This window comes from Hoplias malabaricus, chromosome 2, assembly GCF_029633855.1.
Source record: "Hoplias malabaricus isolate fHopMal1 chromosome 2, fHopMal1.hap1, whole genome shotgun sequence".
Taxonomy (NCBI): Eukaryota; Metazoa; Chordata; class Actinopteri; order Characiformes; family Erythrinidae; genus Hoplias; species Hoplias malabaricus.
The window spans coordinates 54681164-54705791 of NC_089801.1; the positions used below are offsets into that span (position 1 = coordinate 54681164).

At 42.2% G+C, this 24628-nt stretch overlaps 2 protein-coding genes across 2 annotated transcripts; both read left to right on the forward strand.

Moving 5' to 3' along the window:
• The first annotated feature begins 1220 nt into the window (after nt 1–1220).
• On the forward strand, nt 1221–5397 carry LOC136686820 (protocadherin-8-like). Its single transcript, XM_066660823.1, has 3 exons — nt 1221–3809; nt 3923–4130; nt 4677–5397. The coding sequence occupies exons 1-3, from the start codon at nt 1368–1370 to the stop codon at nt 4991–4993; spliced, it is 2967 nt and encodes a 988-aa protein (XP_066516920.1). The 5' UTR covers nt 1221–1367; the 3' UTR covers nt 4994–5397.
• A 1582-nt stretch (nt 5398–6979) lies between these two features.
• cnmd (chondromodulin) lies at nt 6980–21078 on the forward strand. The gene is made up of 7 exons (XM_066662030.1): nt 6980–7053; nt 7518–7658; nt 10220–10360; nt 11349–11462; nt 14543–14696; nt 16954–17048; nt 20000–21078. Exons 1-7 carry the CDS (start codon nt 6982–6984, stop codon nt 20219–20221), a joined length of 939 nt encoding a protein of 312 aa, XP_066518127.1. The 5' UTR covers nt 6980–6981; the 3' UTR covers nt 20222–21078.
• The last annotated feature ends 3550 nt before the right edge of the window (nt 21079–24628 follow it).

Sequence of the window (24628 nt, forward strand, 5' to 3'; positions counted from 1 at the left end):
TGTGTGAAAACCTGCTGGAAGTTCTCCTCCCTCAGGGGGCTGCCAGAGCGAGGATAATGCGCGCGCCCAATGCCCTCCAATGGGAGACCCCACCACGCTATTATATCCGCAGTACTAACGAGGGCTTCATACGCCTTTGATAGAATCTGACCATAGAAATCCGCCTAAATCTCCCCGGCGCTCGGGATAAATCCTATTGGAGACGGCTCCTCTTCACCTGCTCCGCGCGGCGCAGCGCCGCAGAGGCGGTGACATGAATGTTAAACGAGCGTCCGCTCAGCTCACGCGACGTCTCGTGAAGCGGGGAGTTTTTACAGCAGATCATCCTCCTGTCCGTGTGGAACCGTGGACCTGGTCTAGTGACCGATCCGCCATTTCAATGTCAGCATAAATCAAGTGTGTGTGGGGGGGGGGAACTGAAACTGTGGTGCACCAGGACCTCTTACTGCCCCGCCAAAAAACAACATCAGAATCAATTAATGTTTTACCACATGGAGATATATATAAATACATACACCAGTTACTACAAGCAGAGGAAGGGAGACCGGCTTCTCGCTTTTTGGCGGCAATGTGTCAAAAGTGCTGACTTGATATCTCAAATAGTGACTGATTTGGGGAAAAAAATATTATTTTGATATAATAACTCTTATTTCTGACTTTGTGTCTTAAATTAGTGACGTTTGGTCCCAAATTGCAGACCATCTCAAAACAATGACGTGTTTAGGTTTAAGTCTGAGAAATATTTATTCACATTGTTGTTGCCAAAGGTCATTATCTCGAGATACGAAGTAAAGTATTGAAAAGACACAGAGACAAAGACAAAAACAAAGAAAAAACATCCCATATTTATTCTCTTCTACTGGTGGGACTTCCATAAACATGCACCTAATTTGTAACGTATGTGAACGAGAACGCGAAGCACATACAGAGAGAGAGAGAGAGAGAGAGAGAGAGAAAGAACGATACAGTGTATAGGCAAAAACCCTATAGTAAAGGCTCTGCATTTTGGTGCCAAGCTATTTGCTTTAAGGAATCTCCAAATAGGCTTAGATGTCTTTCTAAAAGTGGTCTTTTTTTCTCTATTCAAAGCTGGGATTGGTCACACTTCAGCTCATTTGCATGTGGGTGTCTATAAACCGCCCCGCCACTGCAGTTCTCTCCAGTTGCGCGTTTGAAAGCTTCGGGGGCGCGGGCACTGCTGTGCGCGCGCACACAGAACAGAGTGAGAGAGACAGAGAGAAAGAGACTTTTGCTTATTTTCTCGCGTCCCAATGTAACGGACGAGTGTAACGGCATACTATCAGGCGTCTGTTGGTTTTTTTTTTAGCTTATTTTTCGCTCGAGCGCAGTGGCACAGTTCGCCGATAATGGGAGGGTATCTTCGCAGCACGGCGGCGTGGACGCTTTCTTTCACCGTCCTGTCACTGTCCGTCCTGCCCGCTCTGACCGCTGGAAGGACCATGAAGTACCAGACTTTCGAAGAGGATGCACCATCAACTGTTATTGGAAACCTGGCCAAGGACATGGCTCTAAGTCCCTCAGCCGGATCCAAGACCAATTTCAGAATGATGAAACAGTTCAACGCTTCTTTTATCCGGCTGAGAGAAAGCGACGGACAGCTCGCCATCGGAGAAAGAATCGACCGGGAGAAAATCTGCAAGCACACGGTTCAGTGCCTCATCACTTTTGACGTGGTGAGTTTCTCCAAAGAACAATTCAAACTGATTCATGTAGAAGTGGAGGTGAAGGACATCAATGACAACTCCCCAGAGTTTCCCAGGAAGGAATCCACACTGGAAATTTCAGAAAACACAGCAGTGGGCACTCGCATACCCTTGGATGTGGCTGTGGACGAAGATGTGGGCACAAACTACATCCAAAGCTATCAAATCTCTGTCAACAGCCACTTTACTATTGACATGCTGAGCAGAGCTGATGGGGTTAAATATGCGGAGCTGGTCCTGATGAAAGAGCTGGACAGGGAGACCCAGGCGTCCTTTGTCCTAGAACTGGCCGCAACCGACGGAGGGAACCCGCCGAGGTCTGGAACCACCAAGATCAATGTCAAGGTGAAAGACTACAATGACAACAGCCCTGTTTTTGACCGCAACCATTTCTCAGTTGAAATACCAGAGGACGCACCAGTAGGGTTCCTGCTGCTCGACCTGAACGCTGTCGACCCAGACGAGGGCTTGAACGGGGAAGTTGTGTACGGCTTCGGCAATCAAGTGCCCTCTGAGATACGACAACTTTTCAAAGTGGACAGAAAAACTGGCCGCCTGACCCTGGAGAGTCCCATTGATTTTGAGAGCAAAACTACTTATGAGTTCGATGTCCAGGCATCAGACCTGGGTCCCAACCCAAGTCCACCTACCATCTGCAAAATCATAGTTCAGGTCCAGGACGTGAACGACAATGCGCCAGAAGTCACAATCACGCCGATGACCTCCATCACTGCAGGGATCGCACACATCACCGAGGCGGCGGCCAAGGACAGCTTTGTGGCTCTGATCAGCACCACGGACAGAGACTCAGGTGCTAATGGCCAAGTCCACTGCACACTGTATGGACATGATCACTTCAAACTCCAGCAGGCTTATGAAGACAGCTATATGATTGTGACGACAGCTCCTCTTGACAGAGAGAAGATTCCAGAGTATAACTTAACGGTGGTGGCTGAAGATCTTGGCTCCCCACCTTTCAGGACCATTACACAGTACACCATTAGGCTGAGCGATGAAAACGACAACAGCCCTATGTTCAGCAAACCTGTCTATGAGGTTTCTATAGTGGAAAACAATGCACCAGGTGCGTATATAACCACAGTGGTGGCAAGAGACTTAGACTTGGGGCAGAACAGCAAAGTCAGCTATAAACTTGCAGAAACTTATGTTATGGGTTCACCTGTGTCAGCATTTGTTTCCCTGGACCCTGCCACTGGCTCCATCTATGCGCTCCGGAGTTTCAACTATGAAGTTTTAAAGCAGCTTGAACTGAGGATTCAGGCGAGTGATGGTGGCTCGCAACAACTCCATGGAAGCGCAACAGTCAACCTGAGAATAGTAGATCAGAATGACAACGCTCCCACTATCTCACAGCCAGTCCTCAGTAATGGCTCTGCAGATGTCCTCCTGCCAAAAGATGCCCCTTCTGGTTATGTGGTAACCCAGATAAACGCACGGGACACAGACGAGGGTGTCAATGCCGAGCTGTCCTACAAAATCACCACAGATGAAGCTTCTGTGTTTTCCATTAACAGAGCCACGGGGGAGATCTATCTGAACTGTGAGCTGAACTATGAAGTTGATGAGACACTGAAAGTTACAGTGACTGTCAGTGACAACGGGAGACCCTCGCTGTCTTCCACAGCCACCATCTGCTTCACCATCATCGCAGGAGCGCCCCCTAATGACCGCAGCGTATTCAGACATGGGGGTGTAGATGATGAAGCCCACGAATGGGACCTCTCCATAGTCATCATTGTGGTTCTGGCTGGGAGCTGCACTCTTCTGCTCTTAGCCATCATCATCATAGCGACAAGCTGCAACAAGCGCAAGCTGGACAAGCGGCGAGAAGGTTTTCATCCTGAAAAAGAGGATGGCATGAACCTGGAGGGAGGCAAGAACAACAGTGACCCTCTCATATCTGTTCATGGTGATGGTGTGTTTGACATCCACCCATACTCCAACAAGCCCAGCTTCACTGGTTCCATTCAGACAGGCAGTGACATCTGCTGCAGCTCTGAAGATGGAACTGAGACCACGTGCGTCTATGAATCGGAAAACAAAAGCCGTGGAGCAAAACTGGAGGTAGGTTATAGTACACATTTCTACATTTTTTAACACCATTTTGTGGTGAACTCACTTTGTGCCATGTATAGTTTCTTAATGATGTGACTAATATGTTTTTTTTATTCGTGTAGGGATATTCAACTTTACCTGGCTATGGCAAAGAGCCTGTGCGACCAATTACGATATGGAAAGGCAACTCCTTCACCACTGTTTCAGCTAGAGATCCCCAGTTCAGTGGGAAAGACAGCGGGAAAGGAGACAGTGACTTCAACGACAGTGACTCGGACATCAGTGGTGATGGCCTGAAAAAAGACGGACACCAAAATAATGCTCAAAATGGTAAGGATAAGTATATAAAAAAAAAAGAAAAACAAAAAGAAAATGGCCAGAAAAGTTTACATTATTAGATGAAACATCTATAGCAACCACGTAGCAGCAGACTCATAAAATTACACTAAGCAGCTAATGATAAAATTCACAGTTAGCAGCACTAACAGTACCTCAGTTAGCTTGAATTTAGCTTTTGTGTATTCATATCAGAGAAGGTAATAAAATGCTGTCATTATTTTAATTGTCATACTGATTAACAGCTACTAAGCTTAGTTCCCAAACACGGTTAGCAGGTCTAGCCCAACAAATTAGACAAAACTCCTTTTAACAAGGCTTCAGTTAGTCTGAGTGAAGCCTGTGGGTGGGAAAGTCACTTTTAACAAACTTTTGTAGCCGTTGTTTTCAGATATGTGGGTGCGTTAAGCTGAGATTTTTTGACCGAACTGTTCCAAAATAACACAAACACTTGAGTTCAGCATTGCCAGTGGGTGTTTGTCGTGACTACAAGCTACCAAATACATGCTAACGTCTTTCTTCGTGTATTTGGTTTTTCAGCTCTGTGGGCGTGTACGAGTGAGTGTAAGATCCTGGGGCATTCCGACCGCTGCTGGAGCCCAACCGCCGCTAGAGCAGGTAACAGCTCGGCAAAAACCGGCTCACTGCCCAGAGACTCTCTCCGAAGGGAGAACTACTACCAGGCTCACATTCCCAAAACGGTGGGCCTCCAGAGCGTCTACGAAAAGGTTCTCCACAGGGAATACGACTATGTTTTAGTGCCCCCTCCTCAGCCAATGAGGGTACGAGAAATCAATGACGTCACAATCCCAGTGTATTCACCCACAACCTCACGGTGCCCTACAAATGAAGTGTGAGAACCAGGCCAGCTCTCACTAAACTAAGACTCTCAACGGCTGTTATTGACACTCATACTCTGCAGCAACTCTCGAACGTGTACAGGTTTCAATAATGTTTGTGTATTTAAAAAACAACAACAATAATAATAACGCATCTTTTTAGTCAATACTTGTCTTTATGACGATTTGAAGCAATCAGATGACATTTGTTGGATATGAGATGTATATTATGCAAGCTTTTTTGTAAATACAGAGTCTATTTTTATAAGTTTATTCCTAAGGTAAAGAAAAATGCTATTGGAGATGATATACTTTATTTTAAAAAGCATGTTCCTTATTTATGACAAAGCCTAAGACCCGGTTGATATATGTGTGTAAATTTAGGCTCTACCTGAATGCAAGATGTACCCCCTTTTTTGATCGAACTCTTTCACAATGTTATAAAAATAAACATTGGAAATCGATGTTGCGCTTGTGTGAACTCGTTTTCTTTCCAACGACAACAAAGACGAGAGGAGACTTGGAGACGGTGGGTGGCGCTCTTTGCACGGTTTGAGGGGATTAAACCCCCAAACACTCGCTTATGGCCTCTCCATTGAGAACACGAGAGCCACTGTGTCTAAAATAGAGTTTAAAAAAAATAAATAAATAAAAAATAACAGAGTGGGCTCCTGCAGACACCATCTGTCATTTGGAGTGTTGTTTGAGAGGTTCTGCCATTTCCGAGCTGCTCAAACACAGGGAGAAGTGGTTTGGTGATTTATTTTTTCCTCTGAACGAGCAGCCCGACAAACCCATCCATGTGCAGCATATAATTATGCGCACCTGCATTGTGCGCTGTGCCCATGTGGTGCGCCAACACCTCGCCCACACGGAGAACCAGCCATATCTGATTCTCTCTCTCGTCTCCTCTCTTACCCACTCTCACTTACTAGTCAGGGGATCGTTTTAAAGCAGTGTCTAAAGCACACTTAGGACCCTGATCCAAATGAAGCACCTTTTATTTCTCGTCCACACAGGTTTATAACCTGTCGAAGAGGGAGGGCCAAGTGGGGTTGCCATTCATGCCTCAAAATGTTGAAAAACTGCCCACCTCATCGATTCAAATTCTTCCCGTTGCTCGCTCATGGGCCATCACACACCTCCCCTTTCTCTGCTCTCTTTCTTTTTCACACTGACTCAGCTTCACTCTCTCTTTCTCTCTCATACACGCACCTGCACTGGTCGATCTCTCTCTCTTTTTCAGACACACACACTTTAACTAACCTCCCCTTTATCATACATACACCTTCACTCTCTCTCTCTCTCTCTCTCTCTCTGTCCCTCTCTTTCTCTCTCTCTCTCTCTGTCCCTCTCTCATACACACACACACATCTTAACTAACCCCCCTTTTTCATACACCTTCACTCATCACCTCTCTCTCTCTCTCTCTCTCTCTCTCTCTCTCTCTACCACTCATGTTCATCCTTCACTCTCCCGCACTAATCCCAACAGAAATACTATAAAGAAGACGCATAAACACACGAGCCCCCCCCCAAACCAACCCCGTGCGTGTGGCAGTCACTTCTTCCGACGAAAACACGACTTATATTCGTTTATAAAAAGAGACATAAACCCACGAGCGCGGAATGGAGAATGAAAGATAAACATGAAGGGTAAAATCTCAGTTATCCGCGACTGTAAACACTTCTCTGCTGAGTACCCTCCACTGTGCGCACAACCCGACTTCATTAACACGCTCACTGCTGGAATTAAGACCAATTAAAACTCGTTACTGAGAGAGAACCCGTCACCATCCACCTTCATTCGAAGCTGCTTCAGCGAATAAGAAACTGTACAACAATGTCAGATAACCTTGTGTTTCCCCATTCTCTCCATTCCCCTCACGGTAATATTACACCGCGCAGGTCCTTCCCTCACCTCCCTCCCTCACCTCTTTCCTCACACTCAACTCTTTTTTCTTCTCTCTCCTAAAAAAAAGTGCTCAGTGAGACAGGAGTCCAGCTATGGAGGCGACCTCGGAGAAGATCCCTATTGCCCTGGCGGGACCTGAGGACTTGCATCAGCTCATGCCCCCTGTAAGTCATTGTGAACAGACTAATGCGGGGTTAGAATTCCCCCTCCAGCTCTTTGTTGAGGTACTGTCAGGTCAGAAGTTTTTGGGAATTATAGAGTGGGGTGATCTAACGACTATTTGTGCAGAAATCGACACAAAATCCATTGCAAGCACCACTTTGTGCTTTTGGCGAAAAGAAACCAGTAGATCTCCGTTTCAATTCGTAGAAGTGTGTGCCCTATAGGACCCTGTTGATGTGTAGTTGTACCAGGGGTCAAACTTTGGCGCGCGCCTGCAGTTAGGATTGTTTACTTCTGTAATGTGGCGTGGCTGTTTTGATCACATTGTTTTGGGCTTTTAATGCTAGACTTGATGTGTGTTCCTCTAATAAGCGGTAGTTCGTGTAGAACAATTGCCCACCTGCCCGTGCCCCGTGCGTGCTTCTTGCCCACTGATAAGTAGTTGGGACGGTGTGAATGTGCGCAGGCGTACGCGGCGGTGAGCGTGAAGCCCTCGAGCTCTGGACGCCTGCTGAAGATTGGCGTCGCGGTGCTGACCGCCGGAGCCGCGCTGCTGCTGTTCGGAGCCATCGGAGCTTTCTACTTCTGGAACATCAACGACAAGCACGTGAGAGGCTTTCACATACCTATGTCTTTCCTTGTCACGTGCATTTTGTAGTTCTATTATTCATATTATAGCTCTGTTGTTCTTCCTGTGGACATGTCAGAGTCCATAAAGTAATGCTGCAATTCATATGTAGCCAAGTAGATTTTCTACAGTCCACTGCTTTAGTGGACCATCGCTCTGGTGGTCTACCTGAAGCCCAAGGGTCGAGAGGTGTGCAGTAAGCAGTGCTGTAGGGTTAGGGACTGGAAAACATTCCAAATATTTCCTGTTTAAATATTCATTATACAAAGAATTAAAAAGCATTTGACTATAAGTTTTTTCCTCTCTAGTTACTGTCACTCATAAAATTAAGGTGGAATGTCATAGAACAGCTTTCCCAGTAAACCTTTAGCCGTTGATTCAACGTTGAAATAACGTAATGACTGCTGTCTAATCAACGTTTTCTTAAAATTGAAATGAAAGTTGGAAAGACGTCCAAATCCGGACGTCAAAAAGACGACTATGAGACATATTTTGGACGTTCATCGACGTTATTAATTGGTCCTGAAATAACTGAATTGTTTAAAACGCGTTTTGGACGTCCACTGACGTTATTAATTGGTCACCACTTAACTGACTTATTAACATGAATTTTGGACGTCCATTGACGTTTAAAACATATCCTTGACGGACTGTTTTTAGACCTATTTTTGAACGTCCATGGACATTCCTTGTTTACTTGTTCCTTGTTTACTCATTACCTTGTTATTTTTTTGTTTCCCGAAGAACCCCCCCAATGAATTGTTCCTTGGAGAATCAATTTTTGCCATTATTGATGTGTGAAAGGAAAGAAACTCAATGAAGGTTCTAGAAAGGACCTCCATTATGATGCAAATATTGTAGAAAGACCTGTTACATTGGCAAAGAAACTTCAAACTTCAGACGCCTAGAGCACATACCTTTTAAGCAAACATGGTTCATGGAAGATCTTGTGGCACCTTTTTTTAGGAGAGTACAATCATTCCTGCTTAAGTGCTAAATGTGTGCATCTAACAAAAAATAAAGCATATTCCAAATTAATTTAGGTTTGTTTTTATTATTAATAGCCTCCAATTGTTGCACAATGCCACCACAATATTCTGTGAACTATGTTTCATATGTATAAAAACAATTCATGTGTATTTCTGATTGCTAATATCACATTGGTGCCTGGTTTCTATGAATGGGCTCCTTCATACCTCCTCCATATATTCACCTTCTCCCACTGCAACAACAAACAGGTCACCTCTCTGTGGAAAAGGAAACATGGGCTGAGCTTCATAAATATAGAAATTTTCACAGCACCAGAAGAATACAGTGTCATTGAAACAGATTACACCTCAGGCCACAGGTTTTGTTGATTTCCAGAAGGTCATTTTATAATATATCTACAAAGAATAAGCATAAGTTTGGCTTATAGCTATGCATAAGTTGATTTTTTTAGGTAAACTACAGATATACCCACTTTTGGTTCCATAGGGAACTGTTTTTACCAATATGTTTAAATGGGTAGGGAAGCATAAGGTAGATTTTTAAACCCTTAACAGATTCTCCACACTTAAACACCTCTTAAACCAATATGGAACCAAAAGAGGTTGTTCTGTGACATGACTCAAAGAACCCATTGTAGCACATTTATTTTAAAAATACTTTATATTAATATTAACTAAAGCTATGTGCATAAGAACTACAAATAAAATTTTAATTAATATAAACTACAGTTATAAAGTGAAAATACACCTCAATTTGTAATGGATAGTTTTTTTAAATATAAATTATTTAAGCTTTATTTTATTTGGGTGCTGCAGCAGGTAGTGTCACAGTCACACAGCTCCAGGGACCTGGAGGTTGTGGGTTTGAGTCCCGCTCCAGGTGACTGTCTGTGAGGAGTGTGCTGTGTTCTCCCTGTGTCCGCGTGGGTTTCCTCCGGGTGCTCCGGTTTCCTCCCACAGTCCAAAAACACACGGTAGGTGGATTGGTGACTCAAAAGTGTCCGTAGGTGTGAGTGTGTGTGTTGTCCTGTGAAGGACTGGCGCCCCCTCCAGGGTGTATTCCCGCCTTGCGCCCAATGATTCCAGGTAGGCTCTGGACCCACCGCGACCCTGAACTGGATAAGGGTTACAGATAATGAATGAATGAATGTATTTATCTTCACACAGTACTAATGTTGTTTAATGTTAAAGTGAGCTATAAAGTCATTTCCTCTCTGAAAGCATGTTGACAACCTAAAGTCATAAACCAGTCAGTGTCACCTGTCATAGGTCTTATGTCAACTTCAAAGCGGCACATGCAGCAGAGACAACTATTGTAAAAGTGTTTCTAAGCATTTATGGGTTATGTTGATGTTACGTAGTCTTGTGAACACTGCAAGTGATACAAAGTACAATATCATGCACTTATTTATGTGCTTCTCCAGGACTCGTATATGTAGTTTATACACTCTTAAACACTAAACTTTATGGTAATTTTGATAGACTTTATTGATACAGTGATAATGATGATACTACACCACCTGGTCTCATTCTATGTCATGTCTGCTGCAGGTTTATAATGTCCACTACAGCATGAGCATCAATGGCAAAGTGGAGGATGGATCCATGGAGATCGACACCTTGAACAACTTGGAGAGATTCACTACAGGAAGTGGAAATGATGAAGCTGTTGAGGTCCACGACTTCCAGATTGTAAGCCCTCTGCTTTTATTGCTGCATAAATTAAGTCACCTTCCAAAATGGACATTAAGTACAAATTATTCATTTTCAAAAGGGAAATATCAGGTAGTAAATATTTAACAGAAAATGACACAGAGGCCTTAATGACAATTATTTTCAGATTTACTTTCAAGTTCAGTTTTGAAAAGTGGTCAAATGCGTGTTCAGAGGTTTTCTCAGTTACATCTTCTTAACATCTACACATCTTTTCAGCCCCATAGTGGTGAGTTTTCTTCTCACATTGGAAGGTGTGACAAACATCTGAGGATTATTTTTAGATCGGAAACAAGATTGGAAACTGATAATCTCCTGCCTCTTAAAGACCATAGTTTTAAGTGCTTTTTATCTAATGGTTACCAAGTTTTGCACAGTTGTTGAGAGTCCCACTTTCTCCATATATTCCAGTAATTTGTGGATCTTCAGTTTTGGAAATTAAGAGGAACTCCTCTTGATTTCCTTTTAGTTCCCCTTTCCTTATGAGATGCTTTATCCAGTCCCCTCTGAAATACCTCTAGACAACTGGCTGAAATACTTAATGGCTGTTTTAACCAGCAATTTAATAAATAAATAGTGGTATCTTTGTTTGGCACAATATTAACTCCCACAATTGACAATAGGACAACAGTAATGTATTCATATTGCCATAAAGAGATAGACTGTAGTTCTCTTTGTGCTTATAGCATTTTCAATTTTAAAGAATGTGTCAGCAATTACCTCTCAGTGGAGGCTTATTTAAAGAATAATTTGTTTTAATTTGGGTGGTGAAGACTTTTTTTTTTAAGTGTAAAGAACCTCAACATAATGCTAATAACATGGTTATTTCCCATATATGCAATCAATGGTTGTTTTCTAGAACTCAAGCACAAAACAAACAAACAAACAAAAAAGAATATAAGCACCTTTTTACACTTACAAAATAAAACTGAGAATATCATAAAAAGTCTGTGTTCTTCTGCAACAGGGAATTACTGGCATCCGCTTTGCTGGAGGGGAGAAATGCTACATCAAGACCCAGGCTAAAGGTCACCTCCCCGAAGTGGAGACTCTAAACAAGGAGTCACTGATGTTTGACTTGGTGAGTAGAGCTGTCACATTTCTCACAAACATGTTGGATTTCCTCTAACCGTATTCTGCCTCTGACTTGCACACCATGGTAGAATCTCTCATTTTCGTTGTAAATTGCAGCAAGGGACTTCATTTGAAATGGAATTCAGAAAGAATGTATGGGTTCTGTTTGTAGAACAGACTCCCACCTCCACCACTAGCACCATCACCATCAACCGACCAACTGTGGTTAACTGCAAGTGTATGTGTTACAATTCCAGCAATTGAGTTTGGGGGGTTCTGTTCAAACTGCAGTCAGGGACTTCATTTGGAATGGAATTCATGAAGAATGTCTGAGCTCATATAACATCACTACCACCATCACTACCTCAAATAAGCCTCCCAGACTGTGGTCAAATCTCTGACTGACTGCAATACAGTAGTATATATTACAGCCCTTATGTTTCCTTCAGAGATTCCCATACCTAAATAGGACTTTTGTTTTTCAGCTAAATTACAGTGTGGCACTTCATTTGAAATGGGATTCATGAAGGACCTTTGAGTTACGGCCTCCAACCACTTCCACCAGCACCATCAAACTCCCAGGGTTTTAAAATGACTACATCCGTTCATGTTTTTACTATGATTAGAGTCATTGTGCTTCTTATAAAGGCTCCCATACATTTGGTCTTTGTTTTTTTCTATCCATATTCTTCCCAGTCTCCTGGTTTGCCTCCAAAATTACTAAGAAGGACATCATTTGGTATGCAGTTCACAAAAATATGTGAGATTTGTTTTTCGAACAGCCTTCTACCACCTGCACCACCACCAGCCTCGCCATCAAATCCGTAGAGCTATGGTCAAATCTGGGAATCACAGCAGGAGCAGGAGCATGCATTGCAATTCCTGCAATTCCAGCCATTGGGCGTCCTATGAAGATAACAGCCATGTGTGCCAGTTTGCCCAAATGAGAATGACTTGGGTATTCATGCTTGTAAGATCAAAAAAAAAAAAAAAAAAAAGAAAAAAAAAAAGGCCTACAGCCCCAAGAAAGGCTGGTCCAGTAATGGGTTTGGATTTCCATGCCTTCGTGTTCCATGCGGATTTTATTTTCTGGGTGAAAGAGACATGAGAACAAATTGAAGTGATTGAGTGTGCACGCGGCTATAGCTCTTGGCACAGTGCACCAGAGAATCGGCAGCTAGTGATTCTGCCCGAGGCGCTTCCATCCGGTTTCAAACATGAACAAGTCCACCGCTCAGGAGACCCCTACAAAAAGGAGCTCATGGCTCTCTCTATATCTTTCCCTCTCTCTTTCTCTCTCTCTTTCCCTCCCTCTTTTCCCCAACACCCTTTTTCTGTGGGAGTGCTGCCAAGACCAATCTCCAAATTAGAGTGCTGATGCCCCCCTCACCTAACAGCTGCAGCATTCATTTTGCATTGCACATTTAAAGACGGCGTTTTTTTTTTTTTTTTTGCAATGGCCGTGACTGTGAAGTTGTTCACTGCCGAGCAAAATTCTTTCAAGCGCGCCGATCCATTTTTAAACGATTTAATGCAAATGGCCACTTGAATATTCATGCAGCGTGTGTGTGTTTTGACGACGTGCTGGGCCGTGCAGATAAGGGTGGTCCTGTCAACAGCAATGCCTTGCAGCATTTTAGAGCTTTATGTGTGCTGCTGCTGGGGAGAGTATGAAATGGATGAGAAACGCTCATTGTGAGCAACTAACACTGCTTTAACGTTGCTGTGTGGAACATTCATTTTGGACCTTCAAGATGGCAGCAAAGAACTGTTATGTGATGGTCAAAGCTAAATCCCCCCTTTGTGCAAATCATGGCTTCCTTAATGCACCCAAACACATTAATATGGCTAATAATTAACAGAACCTGACAGTCACCAATTAGTATGAGGTCATTTTTATAATGCTACTTGAGGCGGGGGGGCATTGTTAGCAACATGAAACTTTGTTTTTTCAAACTTGTGGGGATTACTATAAAGCATGACTGGTTTATGCCTATTTAAACGAGTTTAGTCATACTTATATCTGTTTAGGTAAGAGTTTTGTAGATTTGTTAGGCACTGTTATATATAGCACAACATTGCGTACCTCAGCTTCACTGGTTTGCCAGAATTCACCATTTTATTTTTCATTATTTCAGGATTTTGTTCACCAGTGTTCTCACTTCAAGTCTCAGCATTCATTATGTAAACATATCAAATAACCACAAGGAATGTCTGTAGTGTCCACCAGTCCTGATTGCTAGCTTGCTAGCATCTACAGGCTAATAAAAACAACCAAGCTTTCATTAAATACCTTACCTTAGCTCCTTAGCTGCCAAAAAATTGTAAAAATAAATAACAATGGTTGTATCTGTAATTGCAGAGCCATGGAAAAAGTCTAAAGTAAGTTAATTTATTTAGATCACAAGATACCTTGATAACTCTGAATAACTTACAGTTGCCATTAACTTTTCTGCTTCCCTGTTTTAGGGCAAGACTAGGCAAATAGTTTTTTCCACTCATGAGCTCCCTCTGCAGTTGTAGAGTTTATTTCAATTTTAAAGCACTGTCCTGAAATCAAGATGGAGGGGAGAGGAAGGGGTGATATTTGCCTGTCCACCCCCATATGTTTCATAGTGAGTTTTCTGTAGTGCTGAGCCCAGATTAGCAATGACAGAGGCTATATTCTTCATATCACAGATCAGTGGAGCATAACCATAGTTTTTAAGCCGTTACTTTCAGGTAATAATACTACCCAGTGTTGCTATAATGCTAGTTTCTGCAATCTACTGGCCTACATAATTTAAAATATATATAAATAAACAAATAAATAAGTAATAAAGCCTGTCCACCCCAAAGAAGTTTTCTCACTTTCTAGATATGCCATCAGAGTGTGTGTTCCTTAGTCTTTAAACCAGAAATCTGCACTCTAGACATGATTGTAAGCAGTTACAACTGTGGTTACATTTTTCATTTTGACCCAGGTCTTCTTTTAAAGCAGCAATGTCACTCAGGAATCAGTTTTTTTACTGGAGTGTAGATGGGGAGACACCTTGACTGAGAGAGACAAAAGTGCAATTAATCAAATGTATATTTGGATTCCCTCAGGAGGATGAGATCATGCCTGCCAAGTTCGAGGAGGAGTCTCTTATCTGGGTCGCTGCTGATCAGCCCCTCAAGGACAGCAGCTTCCTCAGCTCCAAAATCCTGGACCTCTGTGGAGACCTGCCCATCTTCTGGCTGCGTCCCACCTACCCCAATGGTAGACTTAATATCCCATTGATATCCTTACTTTTTACATTTGTCTATGTCATAAACCCTTGTATCACCAGAATGGCTGCTCCTTTTACAGTCGAATGAGAAATATGAGGGAAGACCTATTTCCAAGCTCCATTTTGGAGCATTTCTATTGGCCAATTCATCATGAATGTAAAAGACGAAAAATAAAAAATGATGGTATACGGAGAAGGAGTTTTGTCCCAACAGCTACAATATATGTAACTTCCCTGATTGTCCTCAGCTTTCAGGCATTGCAGGGCCTATCTTTAATCCTGAGAACAGAAAACTGGGGAGGTCTTATCACAGGGCATTTTAATTGTACCCTTCAGTGCCCCCAGGTCACCTGACCACATTACGCCAGGTCTATAAATATTTAACGGGCAGTCTAGTCACAAGCTCATAACGCAAATTACAAGACAACGGTGTTAAATTTCATCAGTCTGCATCGTGCGCCATAATTGAGCTGAGGCTATTAGGCATGCAAGGTTAATTGCTTGAAAACAGGCCAGCTGAAACAACGGTGCATGTGTTTGACTCTTCAAAAACTGCATTCACTCAGAGGCCATGTCGTGCTCAGAGCCTAGAGAAAACATAGGGTTGGAATTAAAAAATCAGTCTTTAAAGAGAAGGAAAGGGTAGTGTCACTGATGTATCCCAGTCTACAGTAAAGGGCAGCCATATATATTCAAGATGGGGTCATGTAGCCATCCCAAGCTTACAGGAGGATGAGATCATGCCTGCCAAGTTCGAGGAGGAGTCTCTTATCATTCATTCATTATCTGTAAGCACTTATCCAGTTCAGGGTCGCAGTGGGTCCAGAGCCTACCTGGAATCATTGGGCGCAAGGCAGGAACACACCCTGGAGGGGGCGCCAGTCTTCCACAGGGCAACACACACACTCACACATTCACTCACAACTTCGGACACTTTTGAGTCACCAATCCACCTACCAACATGTATTTTTGGACTGTGGGAGGAAACCGGAGCAGACAGTCACCCGGAGCGATACTGGAACCCACAACCTCCAGGTCCCTGGAGCTCTGTGACTGAGACACGACCTGCTGCACCTCCGTGCCACCCGGAGATCCTTCAATGTATATATCCCTCCCAACACTGAGCTGTGGAGTGTTCCCTGGAGTGATAAACATCCATCCAATACATTGGAGGGGGGTAGATTTTGTGATCCAGAACTAATCCTCCAACATTAGCATCTGACCTGACTTATATTTGTGTGGCTGAATGCCATCAATTCCTCACAGAAATGTTTTAACATCTAGTTTTACTTGGTAATTGTTGGAATTCCCTTTTATAAACCTACTTTTTTACATGGTAGAAGCAACAGAATATTTTAACTATGTTACTTGGAGGGAGCTGCTGAATGCTCTGCTGCCTCTCGGACAGATTCTAAAGAAGTATATTTTGCATACATGATTTATGACTGCTGCCTCTGAAGAAGCTGCATGATGACATACAATAAGGTTCTGTTCCTTAGAGGCAGCAGGGCATTATTGTATAACATGCTGTAGCTCCTTCAGAGGCAGCAGTCATGACTTAAGTAAGCAGGAATGTACTTCTTCAGAATCTGCCTCAGAGGCAGCAGAGAATTCTACAGTTTCCTCAGAGGCACAGAGTGGCATTATCCTGTAATTTTTATCATTGTCATAAAAGTAGGTTTATAGAAGGGAATTCCAGCAATTTCCAAGTAATATCAGATTTCTGGCAGTCGGAGCAGGCGAACATGATGGTCTAGGCTTTTTTTTTTAACCAGTGTATGGCATGGTATTTGAAAATCTCTGCCCATTCCCTTTTAACTAATCACATTAATTCATTCACACTTGTAGAATTTCTTTAGTCGTTTACTTTTGTTGGATAACTTGAATAGCACGAAAGCCTAGCCTAATTTGCATGTGACCTGTATTGCTGTCTGTGATATGTATATTGCACTGGCAATATCAGTATTTCCAGTGCAAAGCAAGCATTGTGATAGTGATTAACCCATGATATATATGTTTTCCACCCTAGCAGGGAGATTATAGAAAGCTCTTAGCAGAAGGACCTTGACATTGACATTAGCATAAAGAGAGAAGCTGGCTTCATGTGTAGGATTAGCTCTTTGTCAATAACGATAGTCTTCAGGGTGAGAGATCTCAGGAGCTGGCCTTGATCAGCCTAGTTAGGCTGTCACTTTTGACACGTACCGCTGCTGTTCTGCATGAATCTTTTGGGCTTCATCCCTCCAGGTGGTCAGAAGAAGAGATCCGTACCCAGGGCCAGACGACAGGCCGAAGAAAATGAGGAAGAGGAGCCTCCGTACAACCCCGAGAACCCTTACCATGTGAGTGCCATTCAGATACCTGCCACTGAGCTATTGCCCAAGGCTATGCCTGGCTTATCCGCACCATGCTAGAACCGCTTTGTATAGACTGAGGGAGAAAGAGGGAGGGAGGGAGGGAGAGAGTGAGAGGGAGAGGATGGGAATATGAGAGAGAGAGAGATGTTTAAATGAATTAACTTACATAAGTCACATGGGATTTAAATAAGCACCACTGCGTGATTGACAGTTGTAACATGGCTGTGGCTGTACTGCCTGCAGCCATACTTAACATGGCAGTAATACAGCGCAATTTCAATAAAAACTTGCATATCCATTTGGAGGAACTGTCCATTCCAATCATAATCACCCTGACCCCCAAGGCTTGATTGTGGAGCGCCAGCATATCAGCACTGTCAATTCAAAGCCCAACATCTGTGTCGAGCTCTCCAGTCCATATTTGTCTACATCAAGTGTACACCAATGAACACATTTTTTCAGCTATATTTAGCACATAGTCTGTGTTTATTCTCTCTCTGCCATCTTTCAAATGGCAGTTAAAAAAAAATCAATCTTCCCCATTTTCCTTAGCTCATATGCGGTCAATCATCCAAGACGTTCTGCTTCTTCGTTTTTTTTATTGCAGCTCCCGGGCTAAATTATAAGTCCCAAAAATTGTAATATTCAAACTTTTTAAGAAAGTTTCACAAGTCTAACCCTTTTGTTTTGTAAAAGCTCTGTGTGGTATCTAATTGGACATAGTCCAATAGGTTGGGACGTCAGGAACTGATCTAATGTGGCATAATGTGTTTAAGTTATTATTGTGAATCACATTTAGCTTAGTATTAAGACCAGAAATGAGGGGCACAGTAGCATTACAGGTTGGGTCAATGCCACACAGCACCAGTGTCTTGGCATCCTGGGTTGATCCTTACCTCCGCTCATTCACTGTGTGGAGTTCGGTGTGTTCTGCCTGTATCTGTGTAGGTTTCCTCCAGGTGCTAGGGTTTCCACTCACTGTCTCTGTAGTACTGAATAGTGTTGTCGTCACTGTATTGCAAACAGTACTGCATTTCTTAGCCATAACACAGAGTTATATAATGATGAAGTGATTAGGAGTTGTATTTACATCTATCATCACCCTCGTATCTTTTTATCTTGCTTGCTTGAGGTTTGGTTTTGAACAAGCATGTTTAAAACATGGAATGTTTGTCTTTAACCGAAACAATGTTGTGCTCACTATTAGCTGATCATTGAACATGCATGTCATTTTATGTAAGTGGACACCCTTATTGTGAAATAACACCGGGCGACATGCGCAGCTGTGTGAGCAGCAACAGATGTTGGGGTCAGTGCAGGAGGCCATGCTTGTTGCCCTTAGTCTATTCTCACGGGCCTCCTTTCAACCCAGACAGCATCCCGCTATTGACTCTGGCCCCCATTGTGTAGCAAAGACCCCTCAAACCCCGCCCCACCAACAAAGATCCCTCGCTCTCTCCCTCTCCGTTCCATCTCACCCCCCCCCCCCCTCCAAATCCAGTCTTCCAGTCTAATCCCTCTCCCCTCTGTTCTCTCAAACTGAAAAACCAAAGGAGAAAGGAAACTGGGGCACATACATATTTACTTCATACAACTCAAACACATCACGCACCATCAGAAACCTCTCAGAAGTGACGAGATTTGTTACAATCTAAGTTTCAGGAAGGAAAGAATGGAGTTGAACACCTGCACACACCATGGAAATGTGCAGTCAAAAAAAAATAATAAATAAAATAAAAATTGGTGTCACAAAGAACCTCTAAGTAAAGCATGGTTTCCACATCAGTTTATGCACCCGGAGGAAACCCATGCCAAAAATATATATATTTCCGAAAGTATTCGCTCATCTGCTTTTTCGCACACTTGCTTTTTTTTTTATTTTTTTTTTCCAAAAATCCACAGGTTATGTATGATATTGGCCCACCCTTTGCAGCTATAACAGCTTCACCTCTTCTGGGAATGCTTTTCACAAGGTTTAGGAGAGTGTTTATGGGATTTTTTTTTCTTCCAGAAGCGCTTTTGGGAGGTCAGACACTGATGTTGGAATAGGCCTGGCGCGCAGTCTCCACTCTAATTGATCCCAAAGGTGTTCTATTGGGTTGAGGTCTGGACATCCAAGTGTTTACAGACCTTGCTTTGTGCACTGGTGCACTTGGAATTGGAAGTGGCCTTTCCAAAACTGTTTCCACAAAGTTGGGAGCATGAAATTGTCCAAAATCTCTTGGTATGCTGAAGCATTAAGTGTTCCCTTCACTGGAACTAGGGACCAAGCCCAACACCTGAAAACCACCCCACATCATAATCCCCCCTCCACTAAATTTTACACTTGGCACAAAACGCGTATCGTTCTCTTGGCAACTGCCAAACCTAGACTTGTCCATTGGATTTCCAGAAAAGAAACATGATTTACACTCAGAAGAACACTTTTCTATTGCTCTAGAGTCCAGTTGCAGCATGCTTTGCATCAAATGAAGCTAATCTGAAGGCCACATGAAGTCTGGAGGTCTGTAGTGATTAACTCTTCTGAAAGTTGGGTGCACATTTTATAGCCTATCACTTCGTGGCTGATTTGCTGTTGTTCCCAATTACTTCCACTTTGCTATAAAACCACTGACAGTTGACTGTGGAATATTTAGTAGCGAGAAAATTTCATGATTGGACTTGTTGTGCAGATGGCATCGTATCACAGTACCCCTGGAATTCACTGAGATTGTGCTTACAGATAAAGAAATAAATGAATCATGCTATTGTTAGTGATTACATGTCCACTACATGTTCCTGATCCAGTGCAAATGAAAGAGACCATAAACTTTGTATAATAAGTTTTTATTTTTTTTTTTAACAGACTCTTTGTTCAAAATCTTAATTAGCTGTATGTTTTTGTTTGTATCTGTTAACATACTTAATGTTCTTCCCCTGCACTGATTTTTCACCAGCGTATTGAGGGTGAAGAGGGCACCATGACATTCGACCCCATGCTGGACCACACTGGCGTGTGCTGTACGGAGTGCCGTCGGAGCCACACACAGTGTATGCGTGTCTGCGAACCCCTGGGCGGGTATCACCCATATCCCTACCACTACCGTGGCTGCAGGGTAGTCTGCAGGGTCATCATGCCCTGTCAGTGGTGGATGGCTCGCATGCTGGGCATTGTCTAAGATCTTCTCAGAGAAGTCACCTGTAAAGAAAAGAAGCCTCCAACACAGCCTGGCAACTGGGCTTTTATCACAATGAAGTGTACTTAATTCAGATCACCAAAACATTGTTTAGTAATCAACAACTGGTAATATTCAGTAACCCTTGTATTTCTGGCCTTGGTTAAATGGCATGTGTTGATATGAATTCAAAATGAGTACACAAGCTCTAAAGAGATTGCATTTCAGCACAATTACTGTTTATTTGCAGAAATTGAGCATACTTGATCATATCGACTTTTTATGTTTCATACCTGCTGCAAAAAAAAAAAAACCTTCCCACAGTATGTTAAATTCAGCAAATAAATATGAACTGTGCTCTAAAAGTTGCAGAGTGTATACACCACATTATGGTTTATTCCCTTATGAGGATGTGTCAACCTAAAAATCAATAAACTGTCATTTGACCAGGAGTGTTCAAACGTTTGCATACAACTAGGTCACTATCATTGGGGAACGGTGCAAAACATGAAAATGTGCAGTACACTGTAAGACAGTACTTGCCAGTTTATATAAAGCTCTGTGGCTGAATTATATGTATAATGCAGTCTCAGCTTGTCAGAAAAGTTTGCTCAGCATCAAAAATATCACTATTGTTTATTAAAAATCAACAGACTGTCTTCCATTGAGTGAATAGAAAAGCAAATGTATAAAAATAGAGGAAAGAAAAGGATCCTTTTTCCTCATTCTTTTGATGTAAATAAGTGTAATAATTTGCTAACCTTCAGAGGGCAGAACACAAGGCTTTGAACAGCACAAAGCATAAATGCCTGCATGAGATATTGAAGATCAACTTCATAGCTTTGAAACTAGCCCATTTTCCAAGGATATTGCTTTTGGTGTGATATAAAAAAAGATATTTGACGCTGGTTCTTAGACTTGTATTGCTGCTTTTAAAGTGCATTGCATAAAACCAAAGTGTAATAAAGGTCTTTTTCTATAGCAGAGGCATCACACATTTGTTACATTTTGGTTGTTTTCATTGTTGCTTTCACTGGTGAATGCCAAACACTGTTTTCATAAGTAGGAAAATAACTAGGGGTTAATAAACGAGACAGATTTTTTTTTTTTTTTTACTGCTTTCATGGTCTGAGATCTTAGCTCTAATGCAAATGCCTGAGCTCCGTTTGATGTCTGGTAGAGGAGCTTTAAGCAAGGGAGAAAATGACTGTTAGAGTTAAACTGCAGCCATAAAACTTCTATGTTTGATCAGCTTCAAAGATGGAACGCGTGCCATGAATTTATCATTTAACCCGTTATCAAAGAAAGGTTTTCCTTTCCTCGCCCTCCCCATCTTTTTTTCTCAGAGGAGCCATTTGAGCTGTTTACAGTACAAACTGTGCTGTACATCTCCTCCCACTCTTAACAGTTTGATGTCACACTTCTCCAAAGAGCGTGGAAGATTCAGGTGTACAGTGCCTTGTTGGTGAAGCAATCAATAACAATACATCTTTGATATCATCTGATGTCAGCAGATTCAATAGCCAAATACTACATAAAAATGCCATGCTCTTCTCTTATTTATTATTGTGGCAGAAACGGGCTTCCATAAAAATCAAATAGATTACTAAGGTTTGTATAGACTATTACAGATATCTAGACAACAAATCTGAATATAAATTTTGGATAATCATTTGTGAAATAATTGGCAACAAATCTACTACCAAACAACATCAAATAGACAAATAACATTTTTTTCCATACGCAAAGCACTGGATTTTTAAACAGAGAATTAGGCATATTGACAAACAATCGTGATCCATTTTCTATCTCTCTAATTTAAGACCCAGAAGAAAGATCATATTCTGTACTAAGGTTCTGGAGATTTGCAATGTGTTTTCTTCCAGAACCTGCAAAGCTTGATTCCTACATCTCCCAGAGTTCAGTAGCAGTGTTTCAGTTTATAAAGGGCGTGGCCTTTTTTCCATAACCACGCCCCTCGTCTGCTGTCCAGCTCGCTAATTTACGAGCGTTTAAGTGTTTCGTGTGAAAATAATTCAGTGTTTACTCCGTCACTACAACTTTTCTTACTAAAGAATGTGCAGGAATTAAAGTAAGTCTTTATCACACACAACTGAACACAGCTGAAATCGGTTTCCTTTCACAATATTTTCCATTCCACCTTAAATGGTGCGGTAATGGCGCCGCTAGGTAACAGCGACACAATTTAAGGTGGAATGATAAATTCGAGCATGAAACTGATAAATGGAAAGGGCAGCTTAATTTCTTTGTAACATTTTGAACATTAATTTAAAATGGGAGCCTTTATGGACACTGAGCAAAAGCCAAAACTGGTGCTAAAACTGAAGTTAGGGTGACTAGATCTGAGATGGTGAAAAAGAGGACACGACTCCGGGGGGTGATAAGGTCACACCCCTCGCTGCCGTTGTATGCTTAGCTGAACCTATGTGTGCTTTTAGGTCCTTTACACCCTTATTTATACACAAAACATGGGAATTTCTTTTTTAATTTATCCGAGAACATTTTACGTTTCGGCATAGCTGCTCGAGACGAGGGTAGGTACAGGAGCTTTGCCTGACGTAAACAAAGACTACTGACGTGCAGACTGACCAATTAAATCTTCACAGAGAAGGTTCTCAACCAATAACGGTAGCTCTACAGTCAGACCGTCCAATCAGAAGATTGTAGGCTACTTCACCACGCCCCCTTCTCACTCAAGCGAACCAATCGGAGTAGGAGAGGGCGGGACTGGTTTGTGAACGAAACGCTTCTCCAAATTCTATGTAAGCTCTAGAAAAACAAAATCCCGGACATTTGTGAAATTCCGCCCGGACATTTTTTAAGTCTAAAGAGGGCATGTCTGGATAAAAGAGGACGTCTGGTCACCCTAATAAAGTATTACTGTGTTGCCGATATATCTAGTAGGAAACGAATGGGGTCTTAATGAAACACCTGAAGCATTCTTTGGTCGAAGTCCCACAAGGATCAAACAACACAGCAGTGTAATCCCCTTGTCTAAACAGCCCTGTTCAGAACAGCTGGTTTTAGGGCCTATTACTTTAAAGGTAGAATAAGTAATTTGTCTTAATTAAAAAAAAAAAAAAACTTGAAATACACTGTGAATCAGTTTCGCATGATGAGAGGGGGTTTGGCTATTTTATTTCTGATTTTCCATCAACAGAACAGCTCAGAACTTGTCACATCTCAAATTGTATCATATCTCAGTCTGACCCGAACCTGCTATAAACACAGAATAAACAAAGCCCATTTATCTACTGTTGTGGTGCTGTATTCAGCCACAGCAAGACTCCCTGCTGATGACGCATCCTTGGTTCCCATCTAAACTGATGGAAAGGCGGGGCGGTTCGCTGGAGAGCACCAAGGTTCAAAGAATCAGGAATGGAAGCGTTTAAGAACGAGAGTTCTTTTGGTGGATAAACACTATCTGGCACAGGCATTGTTTTGGATGTCACTGAATGTATGAAGAGGTGGAAGACTTTGAGGGACAATTACCATTGCCTCTGAAACACACTACAGGGAATCAAGCAAGGAAAAGTGCCAATGTTGTATTTGTTTCTTTACTTCATTGCACATAATATAAATAATACGCTCTATCCCAAAAAGCATCCTACTTCGTATCTAGTGCACTTTACAGACTATACAATTATTACTACTATACCCAAATTGTGTACTTAATGTTTGACAGGGTTATGGGAATCTCAAAACCCAATATCTTTTCAACATACAGTGCATTATTTGATTGCAGAAACAACTTTCTGACCTACACTGTGCACTACTTAGGGTGGAGGAAGCTATGAGATTCAGTATCTGTACAAGCTACAGAATAGACTCTGCATTTATTTGAAACAGAAGAACAAATTAGCCCCTTTTTCCAAGTCATGCTGTTCTAGTGTTTTAGGAGGGAAAAGTAGGGAGTAAAACAGTTTTCAAAAACTGCTGTTTTCTACAAAAAACCTTAGTGATTAATGATAAAGGGTGGTCTTTCTCTCTAATTAAATGAGATGTGTGGCAGTGCAGGGGTTCTCAGCATGGAGAGTTTGTTCATTAGATGTACCACCAATATCCCTCAATCTACCACAGTATAAACAAGGCTCTTTTGTTTTATAAATTAAGCCCCCCCCCCTTTTTTTATGTCACTAATAAAGTTGTTCTTTATTAGTGACAACTTCACAACTAAAGTTTATGAAGTTAATTGATGTGCTGTTGTTGATGTGTATTAATATTACTGACTGAAAGACAGATATAGTTAATTGGCTTTCTTGAAAACGTACCTTCAGTGGCACACTAATGGTCACTAGTGGCTTGTCAAAAGACCTGAGGACCAAGAGAGTGCTTTGTAACTCAGTTCCAATGGCTGAGGTAACCCTGGGTTACTGAACAAATGTGGAT

Bases quoted from the DNA above. Each gene is read 5' to 3' on its own strand.
- cnmd (XM_066662030.1), top strand. From the start codon at position 6,982: ATGGAGGCGACCTCGGAGAAGATCCCTATTGCCCTGGCGGGACCTGAG. The intron at 10,361-11,348 runs GTAAGCCCTCTG...CTTCTGCAACAG, and splicing joins AGGTCCACGACTTCCAGATT to GGAATTACTGGCATCCGCTT. The intron at 17,049-19,999 runs GTGAGTGCCATT...ATTTTTCACCAG, and splicing joins ACCCCGAGAACCCTTACCAT to CGTATTGAGGGTGAAGAGGG.
- LOC136686820 (XM_066660823.1), top strand. From the start codon at position 1,368: ATGGGAGGGTATCTTCGCAGCACGGCGGCGTGGACGCTTTCTTTCACC. The intron at 3,810-3,922 runs GTAGGTTATAGT...TTATTCGTGTAG, and splicing joins GCCGTGGAGCAAAACTGGAG to GGATATTCAACTTTACCTGG. The intron at 4,131-4,676 runs GTAAGGATAAGT...TTGGTTTTTCAG, and splicing joins CCAAAATAATGCTCAAAATG to CTCTGTGGGCGTGTACGAGT.